The sequence below is a fragment of the Cebus imitator genome, unplaced genomic scaffold (assembly GCF_001604975.1).
Source record: "Cebus imitator isolate Cc_AM_T3 unplaced genomic scaffold, Cebus_imitator-1.0 Scaffold68, whole genome shotgun sequence".
NCBI lineage: Eukaryota > Metazoa > Chordata > Mammalia > Primates > Cebidae > Cebus > Cebus imitator.
In genome coordinates this window covers 6,620,824-6,644,932 of record NW_016107383.1, presented here as the reverse complement: position 1 = coordinate 6,644,932, position 24,109 = coordinate 6,620,824, and the positions used below count along the sequence as shown (strand labels likewise).

At 40.1% G+C, this 24,109-nt stretch overlaps 1 protein-coding gene across 2 annotated transcripts in view; it reads left to right on the top strand.

Annotated features, from left to right (window-relative positions):
• The window catches only part of SNTB1 (syntrophin beta 1), a 277,787-nt gene extending 263,265 nt beyond the window's left edge, over nt 1-14,522 (top strand). The window contains exons 5-7 of one of the 2 annotated variants that reach the window (XM_037739320.1): nt 715-911; nt 8,315-8,505; nt 11,330-14,522. In XM_037739320.1, the coding sequence (XP_037595248.1) occupies nt 715-911; nt 8,315-8,505; nt 11,330-11,422 (481 nt within the window). In that variant the 3' untranslated portion in view covers nt 11,423-14,522. The remainder of the gene's footprint in view (nt 1-714; nt 912-8,314; nt 8,506-11,329) is intronic. The other variant, XM_017530713.2, reaches the window with a different exon arrangement.
• The last annotated feature ends 9,587 nt before the right edge of the window (nt 14,523-24,109 follow it).

Sequence of the window (24,109 nt, the reverse complement as noted above, 5' to 3'; positions counted from 1 at the left end):
AAAAAAAAAAAAAAATATTTACTGTGAAAGTCACATTTTATGCTGAGTGTAAGTTCAAACGTCAGTGTGAAAATCTTGTGTGGCCAAAATCTGTCTTGAAAAATCTGCCCTAAGGTGCACTTCCATACCGCTTCCTACGAAGTCAGCATTGCCTGTTCTTCCTTGAGCTTTATCCGATACACCCCTGGCTTTTGCTTCAATTGAATTCCACCTTGTTTGTTTGCATTTAGGGGCTACACGCATGAAAACTTGCACACCCAGAAGTGCATTCAATGCAGCCAGATGTTCCAAACTACAAGAGACACAAGAGAATGAAGTCTAACCCAGGAAGTAATAGATTCTCAGTCTCATTTCATGTTTGTGCTGGAACATGCAGAAGCTCAGGAAAGGAATGCTGGAGAGAATTTTATACAGTATTTAAATTCTTTTCTCCCTCACCTTTACTTATTTTTCTTTTCTTATAGTTGAATTTGCACAAATTAAAGTCATCTTATTGAACTCCCTGGCATATCCGTCCAGATGCCCAGCTCATGGGTGCTGTCTTAACCTCATGCTACCCTTGGAGAGGAGATGGCAGAACAGCAGGGTATAGTGGAGCGCTTTGATCCCAGACCAGAAAAATGAGAGCAAATCACCAATTTGGGTCTTACACAAGGTGATATACCAGGTGAATAAACTAGTCTCCATTTTGATGATCTCTCTTTCTGTCTCCAGGCTGGTCCATTCAGGTCCAGGGAAGGGATCACCCCAGGCTGGTGTAGATCTGTCCTTTGCAACGCGAACTGGTACCAGGCAAGGGATCGAAACCCATCTCTTCAGAGCAGAGACCAGCAGGGACCTCTCCCACTGGACAAGGAGCATAGTACAGGGTTGCCACAATTCTGCTGAACTCATCGCGGAAATCAGCACCGGTGAGTACTGCCGTGGACCACCAAGGGCGCGCTGTTACAGGAAGACGAAACTTCTGCTCCACCCAGGCCTTAAAGCAATTTTCATCACTGGCCTCTGGGGATGGTTAAAATTCCAGAAGCAAATTTAAATTCTTCTAAATTGAGGAGGGCTATACCCTACTAAAATGTAACCTAAGGCTTTGATTATAAAAAGACTTATCCTATCTTCACTCAAGAAAAGTTGGTAAGTTGGATATTCAGTTACAGTTTTCCTACCTGTGTAACCCCTGGATGGCTTCCTGAAGGAATGAACTTTGAGGCATGAATGAGTAGGATTCTTGGCTACAAATAACAGAAACTGATTCTGAGTAATCTATCACAGAATAAAATTAGTGGAAATATATTAAGCAGTTAATAGAATTGAAGAAGACAGGTGTGTGAGTCTGTTTGCACTGCTATAAAGACATGCCTGAGCTAGGTAATTTATAAAGAAAAGTTTACTTTGGGTCCCTGTGCTGCAGACTGTACAAGAAGCGTGGTCTGGCATCTGCTTCCGGTGAGGGCCTCAGGAAGCTTCCAATCATGGTGGAAGGCAAATGGGACTGGCGTATCACATGGCAATAGAAGAGGGGAGAAAAAGAGAGAGAGGAGGAAAGTGCCACACTATTTTAAACAACCAGGTCTCTCCTGAATTCAAAGCAAGAGCTTACTCATTACTGAAGGAGGCGGGCACCAAGTCATTCATGAAGGATCCTCCCCAAGACCCAAACACCTTCCACCAAGCCCCACGTCCGTACTGGGGATTACATTTCAACGTGAGATTTGGAGGGGACAAAACATCCAAACCATATCAACTGGAGACCCACGCAGTTAAAAAGAGCAGGAGCCAAAGGCATTGGGGTGGGAATAAGCAGAACAAAGGGACAGTTCTGGGAAGAATGACCAGCACCCCCTGCCCTGGTGTGAACGAAGAGGCAGAGGCAGGATGGAAGTGCCGAGTGAGCACAGGCCACATTCACACAGAGCTCTTAGACAGGGCAAGACGGTGGTAGAAATGGGAGATGTGTGTAGAAGGAAGAATGCTTCTATAGTATAGTATGTATTAAGGACCTGCTACCTGCCAGGCATTTAATGTCTCCGTAGCTTCATACTTTGAAAAACAAAGTTTTTTTTTATTGAGACGGAGTTTTGCTCTTGTCACCTGGGCTGGAGTACAATGGCACGATATTGGCTCATTGCAACTTCTACCTCCTAGGTTCAAGCAATTCTCCTGTGTCAGCCTCCCAAGTAGCTAGGATTACAGGCAGGTGCCACCACCCCCAGCTAATTTTTGTATTTTTTAGTAGAGACAGGGTTTCACCATGTTGGCTAGGTTGGTTTCGAACTCCTGACCTCAAGTGATCTACCTGTCTTGGTCTCTCAAAGTGCTGGGATTACAGGCATGAGCCACCATGCCCAGCCTGAAAAACAAATTTTTTATGGGTCCTGAAATCAGTTAAGGCAAGACCAACATTTTAAAAATGAAATAAAGTAGAATAGAAAAATTAGTGTAAATATTGTTTTATTGTTTTGAAGAACTTTTGATTCAACTGTGCGTGTGTGCACCCATGTGTGTGTCCTGGGTCACAATACTTTGCCTGTCTCATCCAGTCCTTCCATTTCCCTTGTCAGCCTGATAAATCAGGAAGCAAATTCTCAAGAAAGGTTAAATAGCATGCACGAGGTCACACAGCTAATAAATGACAGATCTGACTTCAATTCTAGGCTATGTCACTCTGAAGTCCACTCTTTGTCCACTATAGTTTCTACAGAGACAGGGAACTTTCCACGGTTATGCCAGTGATGCCACAAAAATCAGTTTTGCTCAGGCTGTTGTGATCAGTAACTTTCATGCCACTCTCCAAAACATACAGAGAGACAGAATGACAGACATCAAAACTTACATATGTAGGTATATAGATAGATAGATAATTTAAATTTCTTAATTGGCGAAGGTTAAATAAGGGACTAGAGGCCGGGTGTGGTGGCTCACACCTGTAATCCCAGCACTTTGGGAGGCTGAGGCTGGTGAATCATCTGAGGTCAGGAGTTCGAGACCAGCCTGGCCAACAAGGTGAAACCCCATCTCTAGTAAAAATACAAAAATGGCCAGGCATGGTGGCTCACACCTGTGATCCCAGCCCTCTGGGAGGTGAGGCAGGCAGATCACAAGGTCAGGAGTTCGAGACCAGCCTGGCCAATATGGTGAAGCCCCGTCTCTACTAAAAATACAAAAATTAGCTGGGCATGTGGTATATGCCTGCAGCCCCAGCTACTCGGGAGGCTGGGGCAGAAAAATTGCTTGAACCAGGAGCAGAGGTTGCATTGAGTGGAGATTGCGCCACTGCATTCTAGCCTGGGCAACAGAGCAAGACTGAGTCTCAAAAAAAACACATAAGCCAAGCACCGTGGCGTGTGCCTGTAATCTCCTTCCCTGTCTCAGGAGTCTGAGGCAAGAGAATCGCTTGAACCCAGGAGGCCGGGGTTGCAGTGAGCTGAGAGTGTGCCACTGTACTCCAGCCTGGGTGACAAGAGTGAGACTCCATCTAAAAAAAAAGAGTCTGGAAAGGTAATATCGAATTTAAGGTAACATTACTAACTAAACACATGCCACTCAATCTTGTACATTTGCTAAGTTGTTATCCATAATGAACCCAGGGATTTTCATCAGTCAGCAAACTATACAATTAACAGTGTCTATAATGTTATTGTTCTTGATCCTGAAATCTAAGACAAATTGTTTCTGGTTCTGAGATCGAAGGCCAACCTCTTCCAGGCCTCCTGCAGACATTCATCAAAGGGCATTAGGCTTTGAGGCCCCGTGGCTAGTGCCCTCCACAAAGTCTTCCAGGAAACCTGTCTTTGAGTTTCGTATATTATTTGCTGTTTTCCCTTTTCTGTTATCCTTTCCTGCCTATTCTTTCATTTCCCTCTGTTTCTAAGGAAGCAGTACAAGGTTATAGTCACAAGTAGGGGCTTTAAAGTCAGACAGACTTGGATTCAAATTCCAGTTCTATTTCTGTCATAATCACGTACTGAATGTCTTAGTTTTTTCATCTATGAAAAGGAGAAAGTAATAGTACCTACCTCATAGGTTAATAGGAATAATAGTACCTAGTACCTACGCCATGCTTGTTATGAATAAGTATGATTATTAGTTGTTGTTCTTATCTCTAGACCTGCGTTATCCAATATGCTAGCCTTAATCAAAGGTGGCAATTTAAAACAATTAAAATATAGTCAGTTCCTCAGTTGCACTAGCCACATTTTAAGTGTTCAGTAGCCACGTGTGCCTAATGCCTGCTTCGTTGGGCAGTGGGCAGTACAGATCTAGAACATTCCCATCACAATAGAAAGCCCTTTTGTGCAGCTCTGCTTTAGAGGAACAGGATTTCCCACAAGACCTCTTAAGAACCATGCTTCCAAGCTTTAGCTACACTGAAAACAATGACAATTTTAATTTGAGTTTCATTTTCAAAAGCCTCAATTTGCTAACGCCCAATCCCATCCCCGGAGATTGAGAGTCAGCAGTTCTAGGGCGCGGCCTGAGAATTGCATTTAACAAGATTTCAGGTGGTTCTGATGCTGCTGGCCCATGGAGCACTCTTTGCACAACTCTTTGTACAATGCCAGGGTGCAACTTCCTGGTCAACCAGGAGTATTTTTTTTCTTGAGACGGAATTTCACTCTTGTTGCCCAGGCTGGAGTGCAATGGCACGATCTTGGCTCACTGCAACCTCCGCCTCCCGGGTTCAAGCAATTCTCCTGCCTCAGCGTCACATGTTGCTGGGATTCCAGGTGCCCGCCACCCTGCTCGGCGATATTTATATTTTTAGTAGAGATGGAATTTCACCATCTTGGTCAGACTGGTCTCAAACTCCTGACCTCAGCTGATTCACCCACCTCATCCTCCCAAAGTGCTGAGATTACAGGCATGAACCACCGCATCCGGCCCCACCCAGGAGTATTCTGAAAGATGTGGCACATGTTTACATGTAGTAGGGTTTTTCCAAATTTCCCCTGTTTATGCAAACATGAAAAATTAGATGTTTCGCAGAACTTCCGTTGCAACATATCCAAGATAATCAGTGCCTTTTTGTAATTATCTTGAAACTAATTAGTCCTCAAATGTTTCTGATCTTTGTTGAAACCTTGTAGGAGTATCTTGGAAGCTTTTATTTTTGATGCCTACTCTGTATGGCAAAAAAAAAAAAAAAAAGTTTTGAACTTGAGAGTTGGAAGAAGCTTGACCACCTGAATACTAAGTTTGATAGAGTTTTATGTGTAATACCAGAGAAGCTCAGACCTGCTGCAACCATTTGGGGATTGTTGTAGGAAAGAATGAAGATGCCCAAGGGAATTTGGCTTAGTTTACATCCTAGAAATTTTGTAAAATCTTTCTCTAATAAGCTGAACTCTGCTTTGACACGAAAACACTGAGGCTATTGATAGACAAATCAATGGAGAAAAGCTAATAATTCTGTGCAGTGAGCTAGCTGGGTGCTGGAGAAGAAAGTGTGGGAATGACCAAAGTGTAATCCAGTTATACTTCGAAAAATGCCCTCAGAGAGTTGGGAAAAGGGGCCTATGTTTTAATCAGAGCTTCAGTTAATTTGATAATGTGTTCGATTTATCCTGTATAGACTGAGAACATCTTCAGATAACTGATTCCATTCTAGGTAGAGTGCCATCACAAATACCCCAAATACCATTTGAGGTCGACTGGAGTATATGAGGTCAAACATTCCACAAATATCATTTGAAGTCAACTAGAATTAAAAGTAATCACAATCAGTTAATTCAGAATATCCGATGGTGTCGTTTTACCATTTGTTTAAACATTGGGGAAAAGAACCCAATGCTTATATCCCATTCACCCACATAGTCTGCGGGTGGTAGACATGAAGGGTATCAAAATGGCGTCTGTCATGGGACACACGCCTGTAACCCCAGCTACTCAGGAGGCTGAAGCGGGAGGATCCTTTGAGCCCAGAGTTTGAAACTGACCTGGGCAACATAGCGTAGACCCCATCTCAAAAAAAAAAAGGAGGGATTAAGACAGGGAGCCAGTGCCATCAGCATGATTTCTATGCCACTGTCCTTGGATATCCTTGAATGGGAAAGCTGGCGGAGGGCAGGGTTTGGGGACTATGCACAGAAGGAGTTATAGACCTGTTAAAGGAATAGATCAGCCCTAGTTACAACTTGAAAGATATCTGCAAGTCAGTCAGGAGAAGGGCCATTTGTTTTAATCAGAGCTTTGATTAAAAACCACCACATTCTGTGGGCAATAGAGATCCCTATTTCTTCTTCCAAACTTTGGGAGGCCTCCCTGCCTACTGTCATCATTCATGAGGTAGGAAAGCTGAATGACTCTGTGCCCAGCTCCCTCCCTATATCCCTCCTTGTCCTGAGTGCCTGAGCATGAGAAGGGACACAGGGAAGAGTGGAAAGAACTTGAATTTTGAAAGCCTAACAACCTGGGTGGTGACGTGTTCACCTCTCTGAGCTTTCCATTTTCCACCTGTAATATCGGGCTGTGTTCCGGCTTCAGAAGTGTGTGATTTATAAAGCTGAGTGGGGCAAATGATGATGTACAGCAAGTTCTCAATCAATAAAGCCCTTGCTCTTATGCTTTCAAGCCCCACCCCCAGCAGGGAGTGTCCTGGTTTCCCTACAGATCTTTTAGATGTAGATCAAAACCTGAGCCAATTTACTCTTCGGGGTCTGTTAAATGTGGTGTTTTGTGAAGCAAAAAATCCAATCTGATCCGTAATAACCTTTTCCAGAACCTTTGATCAAGAATTTAAAACATTCGCAAGTCTTCCTAGATAGGAATTAGGATGCTGTGCCAGTCCCCAAGCCCAGCTCATAAGCTTAAAGAGCAGGACTCTTTTTCCTAAACATAGTGAGAATCCCAGATAAAAGCTGGCACCGTACCTGCTCAAGAGGTTTTTGGTTTATTTCTTTGGATCAGAGGGCACCATGTGCATACCACCACTGAGATTCCTGGATGCCACACCAGGAGTGCTCTTCATGGAAGATGCCACATCTGAGGTCTGTTAGCAACAGCAGCTTTTCCAGGATCCAAGATCATCAGGGAAATGAAAAGAACACCCCTGTCAATTTCTAGAAAGAGATTTGTTGGACTTGTAAAAATTAGATTATTTTTAAACCACTAATTCCTGACTTACTTGTTTACATTAGTTAACTTAGATAATGTCATGGCCGTATGCTGTCTTCTTTCACCATGTGGTAGATGTGTGTGTGTGTGAGTGTGTGTGTGTGTTGATGATGATGAGGATGGTGATTCAAAGGTGGCTTTATTTTTTTATTTACATTAAAAAATTTTTTTCTTTTAGGTAGAGTCTAGCTCTGTCGCCAAGGCTGGAGTACAGTAGAGCAATCTCTACTCGCTGCAACCTCTGCCTCCCAGGTTCAAGCCATTCTCCTGTCTCAGCCTCCAGAGTAGCTGGGACTATAGGTGCACACCACCACATCTGGCTAATATTTGTATTTTTAGCAAATACAAATTGGTTGGGGTTTTAGCGTTTAATATTTTAGCAAATACAAATTTGATGGGGTTGCACCATATTGGCCAGGCTGGTCTTGAACTTCTGACCTCAAGTGATCCGCCTACCTTGGCCTCCCAAAGCTGGGATTGCAGGTGTGAGTCAGCATGCCCTGCTGGCCTTATTTATTTAAATCAATGATCTGGTTTTTTTCTGGCTTGAGGCGAGGCCCACAGGGCTGTTGGAAGGCCAGTACACCTACAGACCTGTGTGTTGTCAGTCAGATGACTAGATAAGGACTAGAACCCAGATAACATTTAGTAGATCCCAGCAAAAATAATTTCTTTCCATTTATTTTCCTTAGTTCTATGGGGCTTCTTTTTTTACTTTTATTTTTTGAGGCAGAGTCTCGCTCTGTCGCCAGGTGCCAGGCTGGAGTGCAGTGGTGTGATCTCAGCTCACTGCAACGTCCACCTCCCGGGTTCAAGCAATTCTCCAGCCTCAGCCTCCCGAGTAGCTGGGACTATAGGCGCTTGCCACAACGCCCAGCTAATTTTTGTATTTTTAGTAGAGACGGGATTTCACCATGTTGGCCAGGATGGTCTCTATCTCTTGACCTCATGATCTGCCCACCTCAGCCTCCCAAAGTGCTGGGATTACAGGCGTGAGCCACCGCGCCCGGCTATGGGGCTTTTAAAATTACAACACCAAAATAAATCCAAGGAGAATATTTTCATGAACAATGACTATGTTTTTATTGTAGTAAGAAACTTGTGGCTGATCTCTGGGACTGAGGAAGCATGAAGTGAGTGGGAAAATGGATTGATCGCCATGGTTCATACCTGTCTCTTTCTCTCCCTCTTTCTCTATCAGCTTGCACCTACAAAAACCAGGAGTGCCGTTTGACCATACATTATGAGAATGGATTTTCTATTTCCACTGAACCACAGGAGGGTGCCTTTCCCAAGACAATCATACAGTCTCCTTATGAAAAGCTCAAAATGTCTTCGGATGATGGAATCAGGATGCTGTATTTAGATTTTGGAGGCAAAGATGGAGAGATTGTAAGTGTACTTTTCTTTAGACAGTGTGATTTCATATATTAATATTTCATTTTGCAACATAATGCTGCCTTGTTCTTATTCGGCATTTGACTGCTAACGAAGTGCTTGCAAGCCCATGTTTTATTTGATCCTTGAAAAACAGTGATTAGGTTCAATTATTTCAAAATTCTTTTCTTCAGTCTCATTTTCCAGTAGAAGACTACATAAATATTTGAGTCACAGGAAAGAATCCTTTACAAAGTTTGATTAAATTCTTATCAAATATGGTCTCATCAGCTTAAAAAAATGTACCCTGAATTTTTTAAAAGTATCAAGCATCTCATGTAACCTTGGCATTGTAAGAGATGTTAGGGATGCAGTGAAGTAAAATACATGGTCCCTACCGTCAGGGAAGTCTCTGAGGAGAGGACATAGAGCAAAGAGACAGGAGGGGCCAGATGAGGGGCAGAGAAAGAGGGCAACCGGAAAATGAAAAGAAACTGATCAACTCAGTTGGAGTTGAGAGAGGGCGGGACAAAGGCACAGAAGCCAGGGAGCTGATGTCAAACAATATGCAACAAAATTTGCAAATGTATCAGTTAAAGTAATATACTTTTCATCTCAATGCAAGTTAGTCCATGTGTTTAAATTCAAAATTTCCTGAGATGGTTTCTGCCTGCCATAATGAAAAAGTATATGACTTCACTTGCACAGAAGGGTGAGAATTGCACACTTATGCTCTCTAGCAAGTGTCATCCTTGGCATTTCAGGAGAACATAGCATCTCATTTAAGCTGTCAAATGTAGAACTTCAAAGAGGACTTTGATGTTGTAATGACTAGTCTCTGTTTAGGTCTTCCCAAGCCACTGGGTTATTGAGTGAATTTGCTGGCTTTCAGGAAGGAAAGGGCAGAACAGGCTCAACAGGGCATAGGGACTTTTTATCTCAAAATTGCAGCCCCACTTTTCTAAATGATGCCATACTTCTGGCACCAAAACAGTGCCAGATTTCTTGCCATGAATGCCACAGGCAGTCACAATGAAGGCCATTCCCTGTGGCTGACACTTGCTTTGCTAACATTCACTTTCTGAGAGTTATTTCTAGCCAAGCATTTTTCTAACTTTTAAAATGGATCCAAAGTATTTTTTATTGAATGTTTGTTTGTAAGTTTCAATCAGTAGGTTCAGTGTGAGGCACCCGCTTGGAAATAAAGTAGTGACTTAAAAGTCCATTTTACTAAGAATATTTCTAATTCGGTTGCTGCTCTATCAATCACCCATTGTGTACTTTTTCCTAAAGGTGACTACTCCCTAGCAAAGTGGAAAAGAACAAGAATCAGTCTCCTGCTTTATCTTTGGCTTAAAAATTCAAGGCTATTTTTGCCCACGAGGAAAATCACTTATGTCTAAATTTCAGCCTTTCTGCCTGTAATTACAGCCTGACTTGCAAGATTTAGGAAGGACTGATTTTTACTGCCAGTACATTTAGTTGATGAGCTCAAATTCAGACACAGCCTCCTTCCCCTCTACCCCCTATGTCAGTTTAAGCAATCCCAGGAGATGGGCCACAGACCTTTCCAGTGTGGAGGGGGAAGAGACAGGAGATGAGCTGTAGGAAATGCAATAAACTGAGGGTCAAGACCTGAACTCTCTGAGTCTGCGACAAACTCACCAACTCTCTTGGGAAAGTCCTTTCATTTCTTTCTATCTCAGTCACCCCATCCATAAAATACAGGGATTGAAGTAGCTAATCTTTAATGTTCCTTTCAAAAGTTGTATTCCATGTTAGTGACATAGAATGCTGTGGTTAAGCCCTGGCTCTGGCCTTAGACAAACTTGCATTTGAGTCCACGCTTTCTATTTATTATAAGAGCTAGATTTCAAAAAGTTTCATAGCTTCCCTGAATCTTAGTTACCCCATTTAAAAAAATGGAGATAATCACAATAGCTTCCTCATACAGATGCTGTGAGAATTAAATAAGATAGTGGGTAGAAGATATTTAGCACAGTGCCTGGGTCATAATGAGTACAACCTTAACTTTGGTAGGTGTGATATGCTCAGATTGTCCTGATTCTCCAATAATGTCATCGTCAGAACCAAACTGGGGACAGCAGAAGAGAATTGAGAACAACAATTTCCCTATATTAGGTCAGGTGATAAAATTCAACTGCTGAAGGACTCTCTTACCCAGACTATGTCTTGCATACGCCCGATTCTCAAGGAATACACCAAAAAGCACAAGACTTCAGATGGTGCCTTCACGGAGATGTGACATGCGCGCTTAAACAGTTCAAGACTAGAGGCGGTTGGCAGCACAGCTGCTTAGCATGGGTTCTGTGTTTTACAGTTTACGAGGAAGTTTCACATATAGTAGCTCCTTGAATCCTCTAATGACTGTGAGTTAGTAGGGCTGAGGAGAATTTTAGGAGACTTATCCAAGATTGTATGCCTAAAAAGCATGAGAAGCAGGATTCAAACCTAATCTTCAGATGTGAAATTTAGTACTGCCTCAGACTGTATCAAATCCAAAATGAATAAATATCAGTATTGTGATACCAAAAATAAATGGCTTAGACAGTCAAGAAGGGCAACATCGATATTTATGGTATTGGTATATCTAAATTTCACAGGATGTATTTTGGAGAAAAAGATATATGAGATGTAAGGAATAAGCTCAAAGAGTTGTTCCTTTATCTCAGTGAGGGGCAATGATTTTAGAGCATAATTGCCCCAGTTAACACTTCAAAGCAGGAAGTGCGTATGGATTCGTTTGATGTGCAAATCACTCAATCTACATCAAGCATTAATTTAAAATCTCTCCTGCTCTCTTCTTTTTAAATTTCAGCAACTGGACCTTCATTCCTGCCCCAAGCCAATTGTTTTCATCATTCATTCCTTCCTGTCAGCTAAGATTACAAGACTGGGCTTGGTGGCCTGAAGACGAGCGACTTGCCTTGGAGAAAAGAAGGGCTGCAGTGCCACCAGAGGACGGGACGTCAGACACCATCTGTAGTGAGCGGCGCACCAGATGTAGAGTGCTCAGTCAGCCTTAGCTCTCAGGAGTCATATGTAACTGTCCCAGACTCCTCCATCAGTTTCAGCAACTACAAGGGATAGCCTGCAAAAGTACCATGAGAAATATCAGAATAAAACTTTCTAGAACAGTACAAGGTTAAAGAGGTGAGGTGACTGGAAGTACACAGCATAGCATTGAAATAATGACAACCAACAGCATGTGTTAGATCTTAAATCATCCCACTTCTTACCCAACCGATTCACCCGGGTACGCAAGGGCCGAAGAGTTGAGACATGGACATTTTTATCTACTTCTCCAAGCCCGCATCCCCAGTAACAATAGTCCCTTTTTAAATTGTGATTTATTTCCTAATTCTTGCTGAGTTGACTTTCACTTGTAGGTAAAGAAAAATATTTCAAATAGAGACCCACCTTTTATTTAAGTATGAAGCAGCTGTTACTTTTTAAATAATGAATTATCTTTCAGTGGTTTAGAATGAGTCCCGAGTGTTCCCATTAGCATATACTGAGCAGGAATTAAATAAAGCATCAGATACTGATCTGAGCTGTAAGCTAGTAGAATCTGAGCCAAAGTAGACTGCTTAAATTGATAAGCTTGGCTAAAGAGTTGTGTGCAGAGAAGATGATTAATTCTGGGACTGCAATCACACTAAGGTCTCCTGTCTTATAACCAAGAGTTACAGCTTTATTTATAGAGAGTGAATTATGGGTATATTTTTCAGAAAAGAATGTCATCTGATTTACATATACATATAAACAACTCACGTTGTTGGAGTTAACGAATTATCCCCATTTCATGGTTTTCAATGGAAATACTGAGCAATTTACTGATCTTTGTTTTTGCCTGTGCTATACATGCATGCATTTTCAAGCAAGTAATAGAGCGGCCTCATTTAATTCTGGATAATGCTGGGTTTTACATATAGACCCAATTCTATAATCAAATCTATCCGTAGTATCTGCAGTTCTTTCAGAATTCCAGGGAAATATAATGACCTGATATTTTTCTACAGGAATATTTTCAGTCATTATATGGCACATTACGGACTTAATGCTTCCATGTTTATCTCTCAAAACAAACTCACTAAGAATAACACCTATTGATTTTGAAGTCATTTTTCTTAAACCTTGAAAATGAGGTCTAGTATCTCTATAAACATTTCTAATGCTTTTCCTGTAGTTTACACAGACAGACATCTATTGTTAGACTTGTGTGTTTTTAAAGAATCATATGTTAACAAATACCCATGCAAAGAGCTTTGAAAAGTACAACCGTGTTAAAGGAACATGATTTTATTCACTCAGATATATTTGTTTATTGAGTTGCAGGGTTGTATTTTAAATCAGCATTTCCCCAAAGAATATATCATGTGACACTAGTTCCAAGGGGCTTGACCGAGTGGTGTTTTGCTGGGGGGAGAGAAGGGTTTGTTAATAAACTTTACTAAATACTGAGATGAAAAATGTTAAGCTGATTTCATGATTGCCTCCTTGAAGGCTTTAAAGTTCATTGTGATTCTTCAAGGGGAAATCTGGTGAGCCATTCCTCACACTTACCTACAGTACTTCTTTCTAATGGAGCATCTTGTGAAGCTAGTGTTATTATTTTTTTTTTTAATGCTTTAGAAAACACAGCTTTAGGATATTGACTTTTTGTTTGTTTCTATTTTCAAATGCTGAAAAGTCAAGTCCCAGCTTGAATACCATAGAAAAGCTTTGATGCATTTGTAAATTATATTGCACTCTTTCACTATATATTTTCAGAATCACTGGAATGTTGTTATACAAGAGAATTATACTTGTGGATTGTAAATAACCTATTAAAATACATATATTAATGACAATAGTTTAATTCAACAATATGTAATCTAAGGTGCTCGGTTCTACAGGAAGTATGAGTTAACTACTCATAATTAAGTTGCCAAGATTCTATTATATATTTATAGACAAATTAAAATGATCATAATTACAAATATGATTTCCTTATCACTTAAGTTTTGGACTGATTAATATCTGTGTGGGGGTCAATGGAAACTATATTCTCTACATTTATAAAAATTTAATTTAATTATTTATATTTTAGGAAAATATATTTAAATAAAATTAATGCATTTTCTGAAGTAAATTAAAATGTTGCTAGCAAGAAATAGAAAATTTGACTAAGATAATTGTGTATATGAATCATTTTTTCCCTCCAAGTTAAAATGTATCATAATAGAGAGGCTCTACTGCATCAATTTCCAATACTCATTTTTTTCTCATTTTGAACTCAAGTTCCAATGACTTTACACTGCAGACTTTAATCTTGTCTGATGTGTGCCAGGGTGTATGACACAACTCATAGGTCTGGATCATGCCTGGGTACAGTCAATGAATCAACCGAGTCACTTTGAGGAATTTGTTTTTGTCCAATTTGCTCTGTGCTCAATCCCACGAATTATTAAATTTACAATGTTTGTCCCCAAATGAAAACCAATATAAATGAATGATGTTTTAACCTGTACTTTATGGGAAGTTGCCTATTTGTCAGTAGATGTGGTTAAGTGAGTCCTCTGGTGCGGTGACGTCCTTTTAAGCTTATCTCATAGGGATTTAAAGAAGGCCAATAGGTACATAGGTATTGGTTTTTCTTTCTCTGACTTGAACTAAGTAGGAGAAACAAAACCATAAACCTATTGCAAACTACCCAGGCAGAGATATTTACTTAATTCATCCACTAGTGCAATTAAAATCCTGAAAACACATGCCCCTTGTTGACTCTGCTTGATTGAAGCAGGAAAGAGTGGTCTTGATGATCAGAAAGTTTTTAAATTAATGGACATGGCCTTTTTGGCCCCTGTTTTACAAACGTTATATATTCCATCTAGAGGGGATTGGAGTAGGCTACAGTGAGGAAGTAATTTTTGGATGTATCTGGACTTCTAAAAAAATGTGCCTATATTTATAGCACCATGCATATTATGTAAAATTTATATATGAATTAAATAAATATTCACCTCTGATTTCCAGTGCAGAAGTTTATATTACATTCTAAATATGTAATAGGATGACCTGGACAGTGGTTTTATGGTACTCATAGAGGAGCATGGGAGTATGAAGACCAGCCTCGCTATTCTCTTTCACCAAATGCTGATGGATAAGGGGGATGCCACCAGCAACATGTTTGTGTGATCGCTACTTTTTTTCTGAGTTCATTAAAAAATATACAGGTCTTCTTTCCCCTCCTCCCATTGCAGCAAAGTTTAACAGATCCCTAGAATGTTAATATTGTCCCCAAATTATTAAGTTGAATATAATTTCAGGGTGGGTCTCTTCACCTAGGGCTTAGGGCTCTCATTTTTAACTACGTTTTCATGGGAGTTGAGACCAAGCTCCAAATACGCAAATTCTCTGCTGTACTAGAATGTGGTTTGTGTTTAAATTGCTTCTAATAAATGTAAAGGACTGGGGTTTCAAAGTCTTTTTAGTAGTTGAAACTTTAGTAATATTAAGATTAAATTTAGAACTCTAGAATTACAATTTTGAAGAAACCTTAGAGGTTATCAAGCATATTTTAGCCCAAAGTTTATTATTGCAACAGTACTAACTTAACGTATATGATTTGCTAGTAATATAGCAACATCGTATATCATATAAAAATGAATATAAATCAATTAAAACTTTTTAATGCTTGTACCACTTAAAGTCATCCCACATATACACCATGGCCCAGGTGCTACATCTTTGGAAACACTGACCTTGTGTAATTTCCATTAAGCTCAGGAATCTCTTCCTGAACATCCCTTGAAATTATTCATCCAGTCTGAAATTAAAAATTCCCAGGTATGGGAGGGAAGTACCTCATCTCCCCAGGCAGGTCATTCTATTGCTGGATGGGTAGGGATGTCTGAAAGTTCTTACACTGTTAGAGCCAAAACTTCTGGCTGGATGTTGTGACTCACATCTGTAATCCCAATGCTTTGGGAAGCAAGAGGATCACCTGAGGCCAGGAGTTCGAGAGCTTGTAGACCAGCCTGAACAAGATGGTGAGGCTCCATCTTTAAAACAAAACGAAACAAACTTCTGTCTGCCTTTCAGTCATGACCCTGGTTCTACCCTAGAAAATACTGGAAATCCAATTTCCTGTCCACATGAATATCCTATATAAAAAGACAAGTCAAGGCTGGCAGCTACTAAGTAATGTAAAATGATCTGAAAATGGCTTTCAATAGGGCATTTAAAATTCTTCATTTTCATCTTTAAAGAACTATAGCTACCAATATTAAAATCTTCTGTAATACTTAGTGGTGAGATATTTGGCAATAATTGGCAATTTGGCAATATCCATACAAATTTTAAAATGCCTGTACCTTTTGACTTGTGGGAATTTATTCTGGAGGTATAACTGCATGAGTGCACAAAGGCTAAAATCTAAAGATCATCTCTGCCACGTTGCTTGCAAGAAGACCATTGAAAAAGTCAGTATGACCATCACTAGCTGAATAAACCCTGGCACAGAGATATGCCTGGATATTCTGCAACGGTTGACAAAGAATGGTCGATCTTTAGGTGCTAATATGGACAAAATCTCTAAGCAGAAGCTCTGCAAGGTGCATATCTGTGTTTTGGATTTTTTGTTTTTGTTTGTTTTGAGACAGAGTCTCGCTCTGTCGCCAGGCTGGGGTGCAGTGACCCGATTTCAGCTCACTACAACTTCCCCTCTGGGGTTCAAGCGATTCCCCTCCCTCAGCCTCCTGAGTAGCTGGGTTACAGACGCACACCACCACGCCCAGCTAATTTTTGTATTTTTAGTACAGACGGGGTTCCACCATGCTGGCCAGGAAGGTCTCGATCTCCTGACCACTTGATCTGCCCACGTTGGCCTCCCAAAGTGCTGGGATTACAGGCGTGAGCCACCACGCCCTGCTGTTTGTTTTTTTAAGTGGTTCTCCAGAAGGGTCAAACTGTCTCCTCCACTCACCCTATGGGGGCATTTTGTAAATCTGTGGTAATGCTGTTTGGTTGTTACAATATTTGGGGGAAATGGGCACATTATTGGTATTTAATGAACAAGAGCCAAAGTTGGTGGATATTCTGCTGATGACAGCCCTACATCCAGTGGAACTGTTTCCCACACAACATTTGTGTGTTCTGGGTTGTTTGTGTTGGTAAAAAACCTGTTTATGACGATCCAAGCCTAGATCTTGACTACCTTTTATATATGAAAACATTTTGACAGATTCAATATATTCTGAATTTTCTAGGTATGCAACTGCCGTGTGTATGAAAGAAACATTATGTTTCTGTTTTACTCAGGTCATTACCAAAAGGTATTAACATTTTATAAAACTAAGTCTGCGTGGTACTTGAGTTACAAACACCTGACTTAGCACCACTACAGTCATGGCTGGTCAGCGTAAAAGGCAAATGTTTGACTACTTCATTTTGTCTTTTAAGTGTCGCTGTCCCCAAGCATCTCCATATTGAAGTGCATACTGTTTTATTATCATTACTTTGCCTTTCCAAAAATTTTACCTATGTTTAAGAGATAGCAATTTTTAAAAGTCCTAAGTATGTATAGGTTGTATTACTGTACTGGACACATCCTATAGATCTCCTCAAACTCCTTCAGTACCATCATGGTATCTCCTAAACGTCCAGCTGTTTACCCAACCCAGCACCACCCTAGTTGGCTCTGCTTGACCTAAGTGTTTAGCCACTTAGAGCCAACCAATTGCTTGCCTGGAAATGCTGCCTCCCCTCCCCCTCTTAGTTTGGTGGCTGCCAGGCAGCCAGGCAGAGGAGACGTATACTTCAATTTCTGGGTTCTATCATCAATTCCAGACTTGGATGAACAGCACACTGCAGGCCACAGGAGCCGGATTCCAGATCAGCTGCTGGGTAGTAACCTGAGCAAGGCAGAACTGTAGGGGATTTAAATCTTTGTGGGGCCACACAGGGGTCAATAACAAGGAGAAACTGAGCAAATAAATAATCCTTTTCTTCTTCTTTTTATTTTTGAGACCAGAGTCATACTCTGTAGCCCAGGCTGGAGTGCAGTGATGCGATCTCGGCTCACTGCAGCCTTCTGCCTCTTGGGATCAAGCAATTCTCCTGCCTCAGCCTCCTAACTAGCTGGAATTACAGGTGCACGCCACCACCCTCACTTACTTTATTTTTTTAATATACACAGGGTTTCACCATGTTGGCCAGGATGGTCTCGAACTCCTGACCTCAAGTCATCTGCCTGCCTTGGCCTCTCAAAGTGCTGAGATTACAGATGTGAGCCACCATGCCCAGCTCTTCCTCTTTTATGTACCTGTGCGAGGCATGTTTTCTCTGTACACCCTCTATCCTGAGAGCCATCCCACGTGACTGAGAAGACACTTACTTAGCGGTTGGCTGTGTCTCTCTGGGCCTCACGAAGCACTAATGTCACCTTGCCTTGCTTTGCTGCCTTCCCTGCCTTTCCCCGCCCTTTTTTTTTCATCATCTCGGTGTCTCCCAAATAAAGCATCAGCACAAACCCTTGCCTCAGATTTTGTTTTCTAGGAAACTGCCTAAGACCATTATTTATGGATTCCACCTTTTGACAGCAAAGGAGACATTAAAAGTACTGCTTATAGAAGGGGTGTTTGGGCCTGATTAGTTGAGAAACAATGGACACATATAATATGCTTGTACGTGTATTAAAATGTCTGAAAGGATACATTAAAAAAAATTTTTAAAGCCTCTTACTATCAGTCACTGCTTAGAAATGGGACTAGAGATGATGGGTATGACCTTAATACCCTTCTATATTACATGAACTTCTTAAATGTGCATTTCAAAATTTCCTTTTAAAAACGTTCTTTTTTTTATGGGTAATGTTCTGATACGGTGAATAATAGCTTTAACCTGTCTATAAAATCCTGAATAATAGAACTATTTGAATGTGTGACCAGAAATCAATTATCATGTCACTTACAGTCCTCTAAATTACACTAAATTTGATTTCACTGGGGGAAGCAAGTCTAATACCTCATTAAAATGACTAAACCATGTCCAAGTAGAATATGGAATCACATTTGAATGATAACAGAAAAGCCACAGGAACCTCTCTTTTGGCCTTTTATTCTCTATTATTTTTTTCCTTGGAAAAAATGAGGCCTTTTCTTGGAAGAGTGTAAGAGCCCATAGAAGGCACATTGCCCGGACAGTGTCACAGCAAGAAGAGTTGGGCAGAAGCAGGAGATGGTGAAAAAATAAGCCCTATGGGGACAGGAGGCCAGATAGGAAGCTGACACACACTCAGACCATCCATTGCATTTTGGCAGCGTGGTCAGGCAGAGGCATCCCCTGGACAAAGCCTCCCACTGACTCTGGTCTCGGAGGTGGAGACACTCCTGCTCTCATGCCTGGCCTCATGGCTGTGATTTTGCCTTGGATCGGACCAGGGCCTGGACATGTTGAAAGAAAACGTTCTTCTCCAGAAACAAAGCCAGTGATATTTTCAGTAATTTTCCTTTATAATTCTTTGGATGAATAAAGCCTATTTACTCCTAAGAACTCAAAGGCAATTCCAGGAAACACAAACAATAATGCCTCATTCATTCACTGTAGCTCCCCTGCTTCCTAATTCTCATCTGCACAAGAGAGTAAGGAACTTCTTCCTCTCCAAGTTTTCTGGGTCTCATGAGAAAGGGAAACACAGTCCAAAAAGTAAGCAATTTCATTTAGCTTCAACTACGGCCTTCACACTAAGGCCTTAATAAATGAAATTTTTGAAAGTTTCTTGCACTTGGCCTCTCAATGTTTTTGGAAAGGAGTGGAAGCTAACGTCTATGGACAACAAGCTACCTCACAACCTAGTGGCTTAGAACACAGCAACATATTGTTTCTCATTATTCTGTGGTTTGGCTGGGCAGCCCTTTACTGGTTTTGCCTGGGCTCACTCATGTGGCTGTATTTATCTGGAGCATGCGCTAGGTTGGAAGATGCCAGATGCCTCATTCACATGCCCGGCAGCTGGCGTGCCTATCAGTGCACCTCTGTTCTCTTCCACATGTCCTCTCACCTTCTACTAGGCTAGACCAGGTCTCCTACGTGGCTCCCTTATATGGAAGGCAAGGTTCTACAAAAGCAAAAGAGAAGCTACAAGGTTCTCAAGGCCTAGGTCCCAGCTCACAGCATGTCATTTATGCCACATTCTACCGGTCAAAGAAAGTCACATTGCCTGCTCGGATGCAAGGAGTAGGGGAATAGATTCCATCTCTTGGTAAGAGGAACACAAAGCTTTGTGGCTATATTTAACTGACCACATTCTACCCTCTGGACACATTTTTATTCATTCCACATGAAAAATAATATAGACTAAAGTCCAATATTTCATGATCATCTGTTAGGGATAACTCTCTAGGATGCTGTTTCTTAAAATCTACAATATTGTGACCTACAAAAGCCAAATTAACTGCCTTCTTACATCCAAAATACAATGATGAGGCAGAGACACGATGGATAACTGCAAGAGATGCTTCCTTTCATTGAGGGACTAGTCACTAGTTCACAGTAATTCTAAAATCCAGCTAGGATAGGACCGTATTTGAGGATCTTCTGTAAGTGGTTTTGCTTAAAGTTGCAGTTTCTAAGAACCTATGGATAACTTGAGGACTTAACAATAGTCCGAGGATGCAACTGATTAGTTTTCTTATCCTGCTTCCTGTCTATTGAAATTTGGAAGCCGCTTTTCAGTTTGACACCAATTTCTTACAGTTTTATGAGATTTCTGGTGCCCAGAAAATTAAGGAGGAAAGAATAGTCTTTTCACTAAATAGTGCTGGAATGAGAGGATATCTGTATTCAAAGGAACGAAGCTGTATCCCTTCACAAAATTAAGTCTATAAAGAAATTAAGCCAAAATGGGTCATAGACCTAAATGCAGGAGCTAAACTATAATGTAAAAAAAAACCTCACGGAATGGGAGTAAATATTTGCAAATCATATATCTAATTGGAAACTAGAATCCAGAATATAAAGAACTCTTACAACTCAACAAAAGACAAATAACCCAATTTAAAAAATGGTTAAAAGATCTGAGTGAACATTTCTTCAAATTAGATATGTAAATGGCCAGAAAACACATGAAAAGATGCTTAACATCATTAGTTATCAGGTAAATGCAAATCAAAACCACAGTGAGATACTACTTCATATCATTCACTTGTGAAAAAACACAAGTGTTGGCAAGGATGTGGAGAAACCAGAACCCTCATCCATTGCTGGAATGTCAAGTGGTACAGCTACTTTGGAAAACAGTCTGTCATTTTCTCAAAAACCTCAACATGGAGCCACCATACAGCCCAGTAATTCCACTCCTATGCATATAACCCAAGATAACAGAAAACATGTCCATGTGCAAACTTGTACCCAAAGGTCCATAGCAGCATTATTCATAATACCAAAAAAGGTATTATGAATCAACCCAAATGTCCATCAACTGATAAATGGATAAACAAAATGTAGCAGATTCATACATCATTAAACTATAAAAAGGGTGAAGAACTGATTCATGTTACAATATGAACTTTGAAAACCTTATGCTAAGTGAAAGAAGCCAGACACAAAAGGCCATATATTGTATGTACCGTATGAGTCAATTTATATGAAATGTCCTACAATAGGCAAATCCATAGGGACAGAAAGCAGATTAATGACAAATGTCCTCCCCCCCAACACACACACACACACTGGTAACTATGTGTGATGATGGATATGTTACATTGTGGTAATCATTTCACAATGTGTATGTATATCAAATCATTGTGTTATACATCTTGAATACGTACAATTTTTATTTGTTAAATATACCTCAATAAAGCTGAAGGAAAAAAATGTAGATTAGTGGTTGCTAGGGAGTGGTGGAAAGGAAAAGAAGAAATATTGCTAACAGATATGTGGTTTCCATTTGGAGTGATGAAATGTTCTGGAATTAGATGCGGGTGATGATTGGACACTTTGTGAATATACTAAAACCACGGAATCATACATTTTAAAGGGCGAATTTTAGTGTATATGATTACATTTCTACTAAAAGAGACTTTGTGGGCTTTCTGTATATCAAGTTAAACTCTAGTCTGTTGAGGACAATCATACCCGCTATTCTTTTCATGACAGGTCTCTGTTGTGTCCAGGTGCTGTGAAACACTACCCTTTAGATTCTGATAAGGCCTTTTGTCTAGCTGAGAGGGTCTACTTTTAAATCATTAACTTATTTTAAATGTCTTAATAAAGGATTATATAGCCACACCTTTGGCTTGATTCTTTTTCTGAGGCTATTTCTTACTTAGAAAATTTTTTGCCGCTGGAAATACTGAAAGTAGAAAATAATTTATTTTCCAGCCCAGAATATCTTAAGCCCTTCATATCTCCTCTAAATTCTGCTGGAAAACTGAACATATCATGAATTAGTTTACCTATCTTTTCCTATACCTTATCATACTCAGCTAAACAAACCAGATAAAAGGCCATTGATACTGTCAACATTGTCTGGAAATATCCTTAATTAGATCCATGAGTTCATTAGGTAGAACTTCTCTTCTCCAATTTATTTAGACGACAGTTTGCTAAATATACCATCACTACATACCATAGCTGAGCTACTTGGACCCAGTGAGTCCCTCTTTCCCAAGAAAAAAGGGCTTGCAAATGGCCTCAACTGGCTGAGGTGGTTAGTGTTTGTAATCTGAGCACTTTGGGAGGCCGAGGCAGGAGGATCACTTGAAGCCAGGAGTTCAAGACTAGCCTGGGCAACATATCAAGACCATATCTCTACACACACGCATGCACACACATACACACACACGTACACACTCCACTCCAGGTAACATATCAAGACCACATCTCTACACATACACACACACACACACACACACACACACACTCACTTACTCACTCCAGGTAAGGTGGTGCTTGCCTGTAATCCCAGCTACCAGGAAGCTGCTTGGGATTGTTTGAGCCAGGGAGGTCAAGGCCTCAGTGAACTGTGATCCTGTCACTGCACTCTAGCCTAGAGAACAGAGCAAGATCCTGTTCCACCCTCACCCACGAGTAAAAAGAGATGTCCAAATGCACCATATAGTCACCAAGACATGGTGTAATCTGTTTCAAAATTGTATTCATTCTAGTGGGTATTTAGAGGCATCTTATTATGGTTTTAATTTGCATTCCTTTGATGACTGAAGATGTTGAGCATCTTTTCATGTGCTTATTGCCATTCCTATATTCTCTTTTGTGAAATGTTTTTTTCAAATCTTTTGCCCATTAAAAAAAATTTGGGTTATGTCTTATCATTAAGCTGTAAGAGTGCTTCTGATATTCTAGAAAAAAGCCCTTTGTGAGATACATGCATTGCAAATAATTTCTCCCAGTCTGTGGCTTACATTTTCACTCTCCGAGTGGTCCTTTAAAAGAGCAGCTTTTAGATATTGAGGCAAAATTTATTTTTTTTAATGTTATGGTTTGTAATTTTTGTGTCCTTTCTAGGAAATCTTTGTTTTATTCCAAGAGTGATGAAGATTTTTCTGTTTGCCTCTATAAGTTTAATGGTTTTGGGTTTTAAATGTAGGATTATGATCCATATCATATTAATAGTTGCAAATGGTAGGAAGTTATGGTTGAAGGTAACTTATTTTTCCATATGGATGGATGCTCACTCATTTTTTTTAAAAGACCTTTTTTCTTCAATGAAAATTTCGATACGTAGGTGCTCCTATAAGCTTTTATTCTGTTCCATTGATACATATGTTTATTCTAATTCCAACAGTAAATTGTCTTCATTACTATAACTTTATAGTAAGTCTTGAAGTAAAGAGATGTCTCTCAGCTTTGTTCTTTTGTTACGAAGTTATTTGGCCATCCTATGTCCTTTTAATAAGTGATTATGTCAATGTAGTTTTTCTGTTTATACTTTTGCCTTCAATCAGGTTAACTGATATAATTTACATGTTAAATTTCAAACAGCATTACAAAAGTTTATCCAGCACATTCACATAAAGAAGCATTTTAAATGGCATCAGGCTTACGGGTTATCTTCAAACTTGTTTTAATGTATATCATCAAGTATGGCAGAAAACCATGATCCTTAAAGGAATAAAAACAAACAAAAAAAAGGATAACCCAAAACTTGCAGAGATCCTGTGTTTGGATAAGCAGTGTGGTTCAACACATACAAGTTCTCATTCTAGCTCTGTAATTGCTGAGCTATGTGATCCTGGATAGAACACTTAATCTTGCTATACTTCAATTTCTTATCTATAAAATGGGAAATAGCTACCTAATAAGGCTGTAATGAGATAATCATGTAAAATGATTAAGTCTGTCACCAGTGCTCAATAAACATTAGTCATGATTGTCATCTTTATATGATCCCTGTGAAGTCAGCATTATTCTCCCCATTTTTAGTAGAGCAAATTGAGGCTATGAGAGCTTTTCTTTCCTATGACCATTACTCTGTTCCCAGGAATGTTTTCAAATTGTCTGATCTAATCGATTATACTTTAAAACCAACTGGTCCCTCTCATATTATAAATGCTTATTAGTCTGATTAAATAAATTTACATTTAAAAGCACCTAT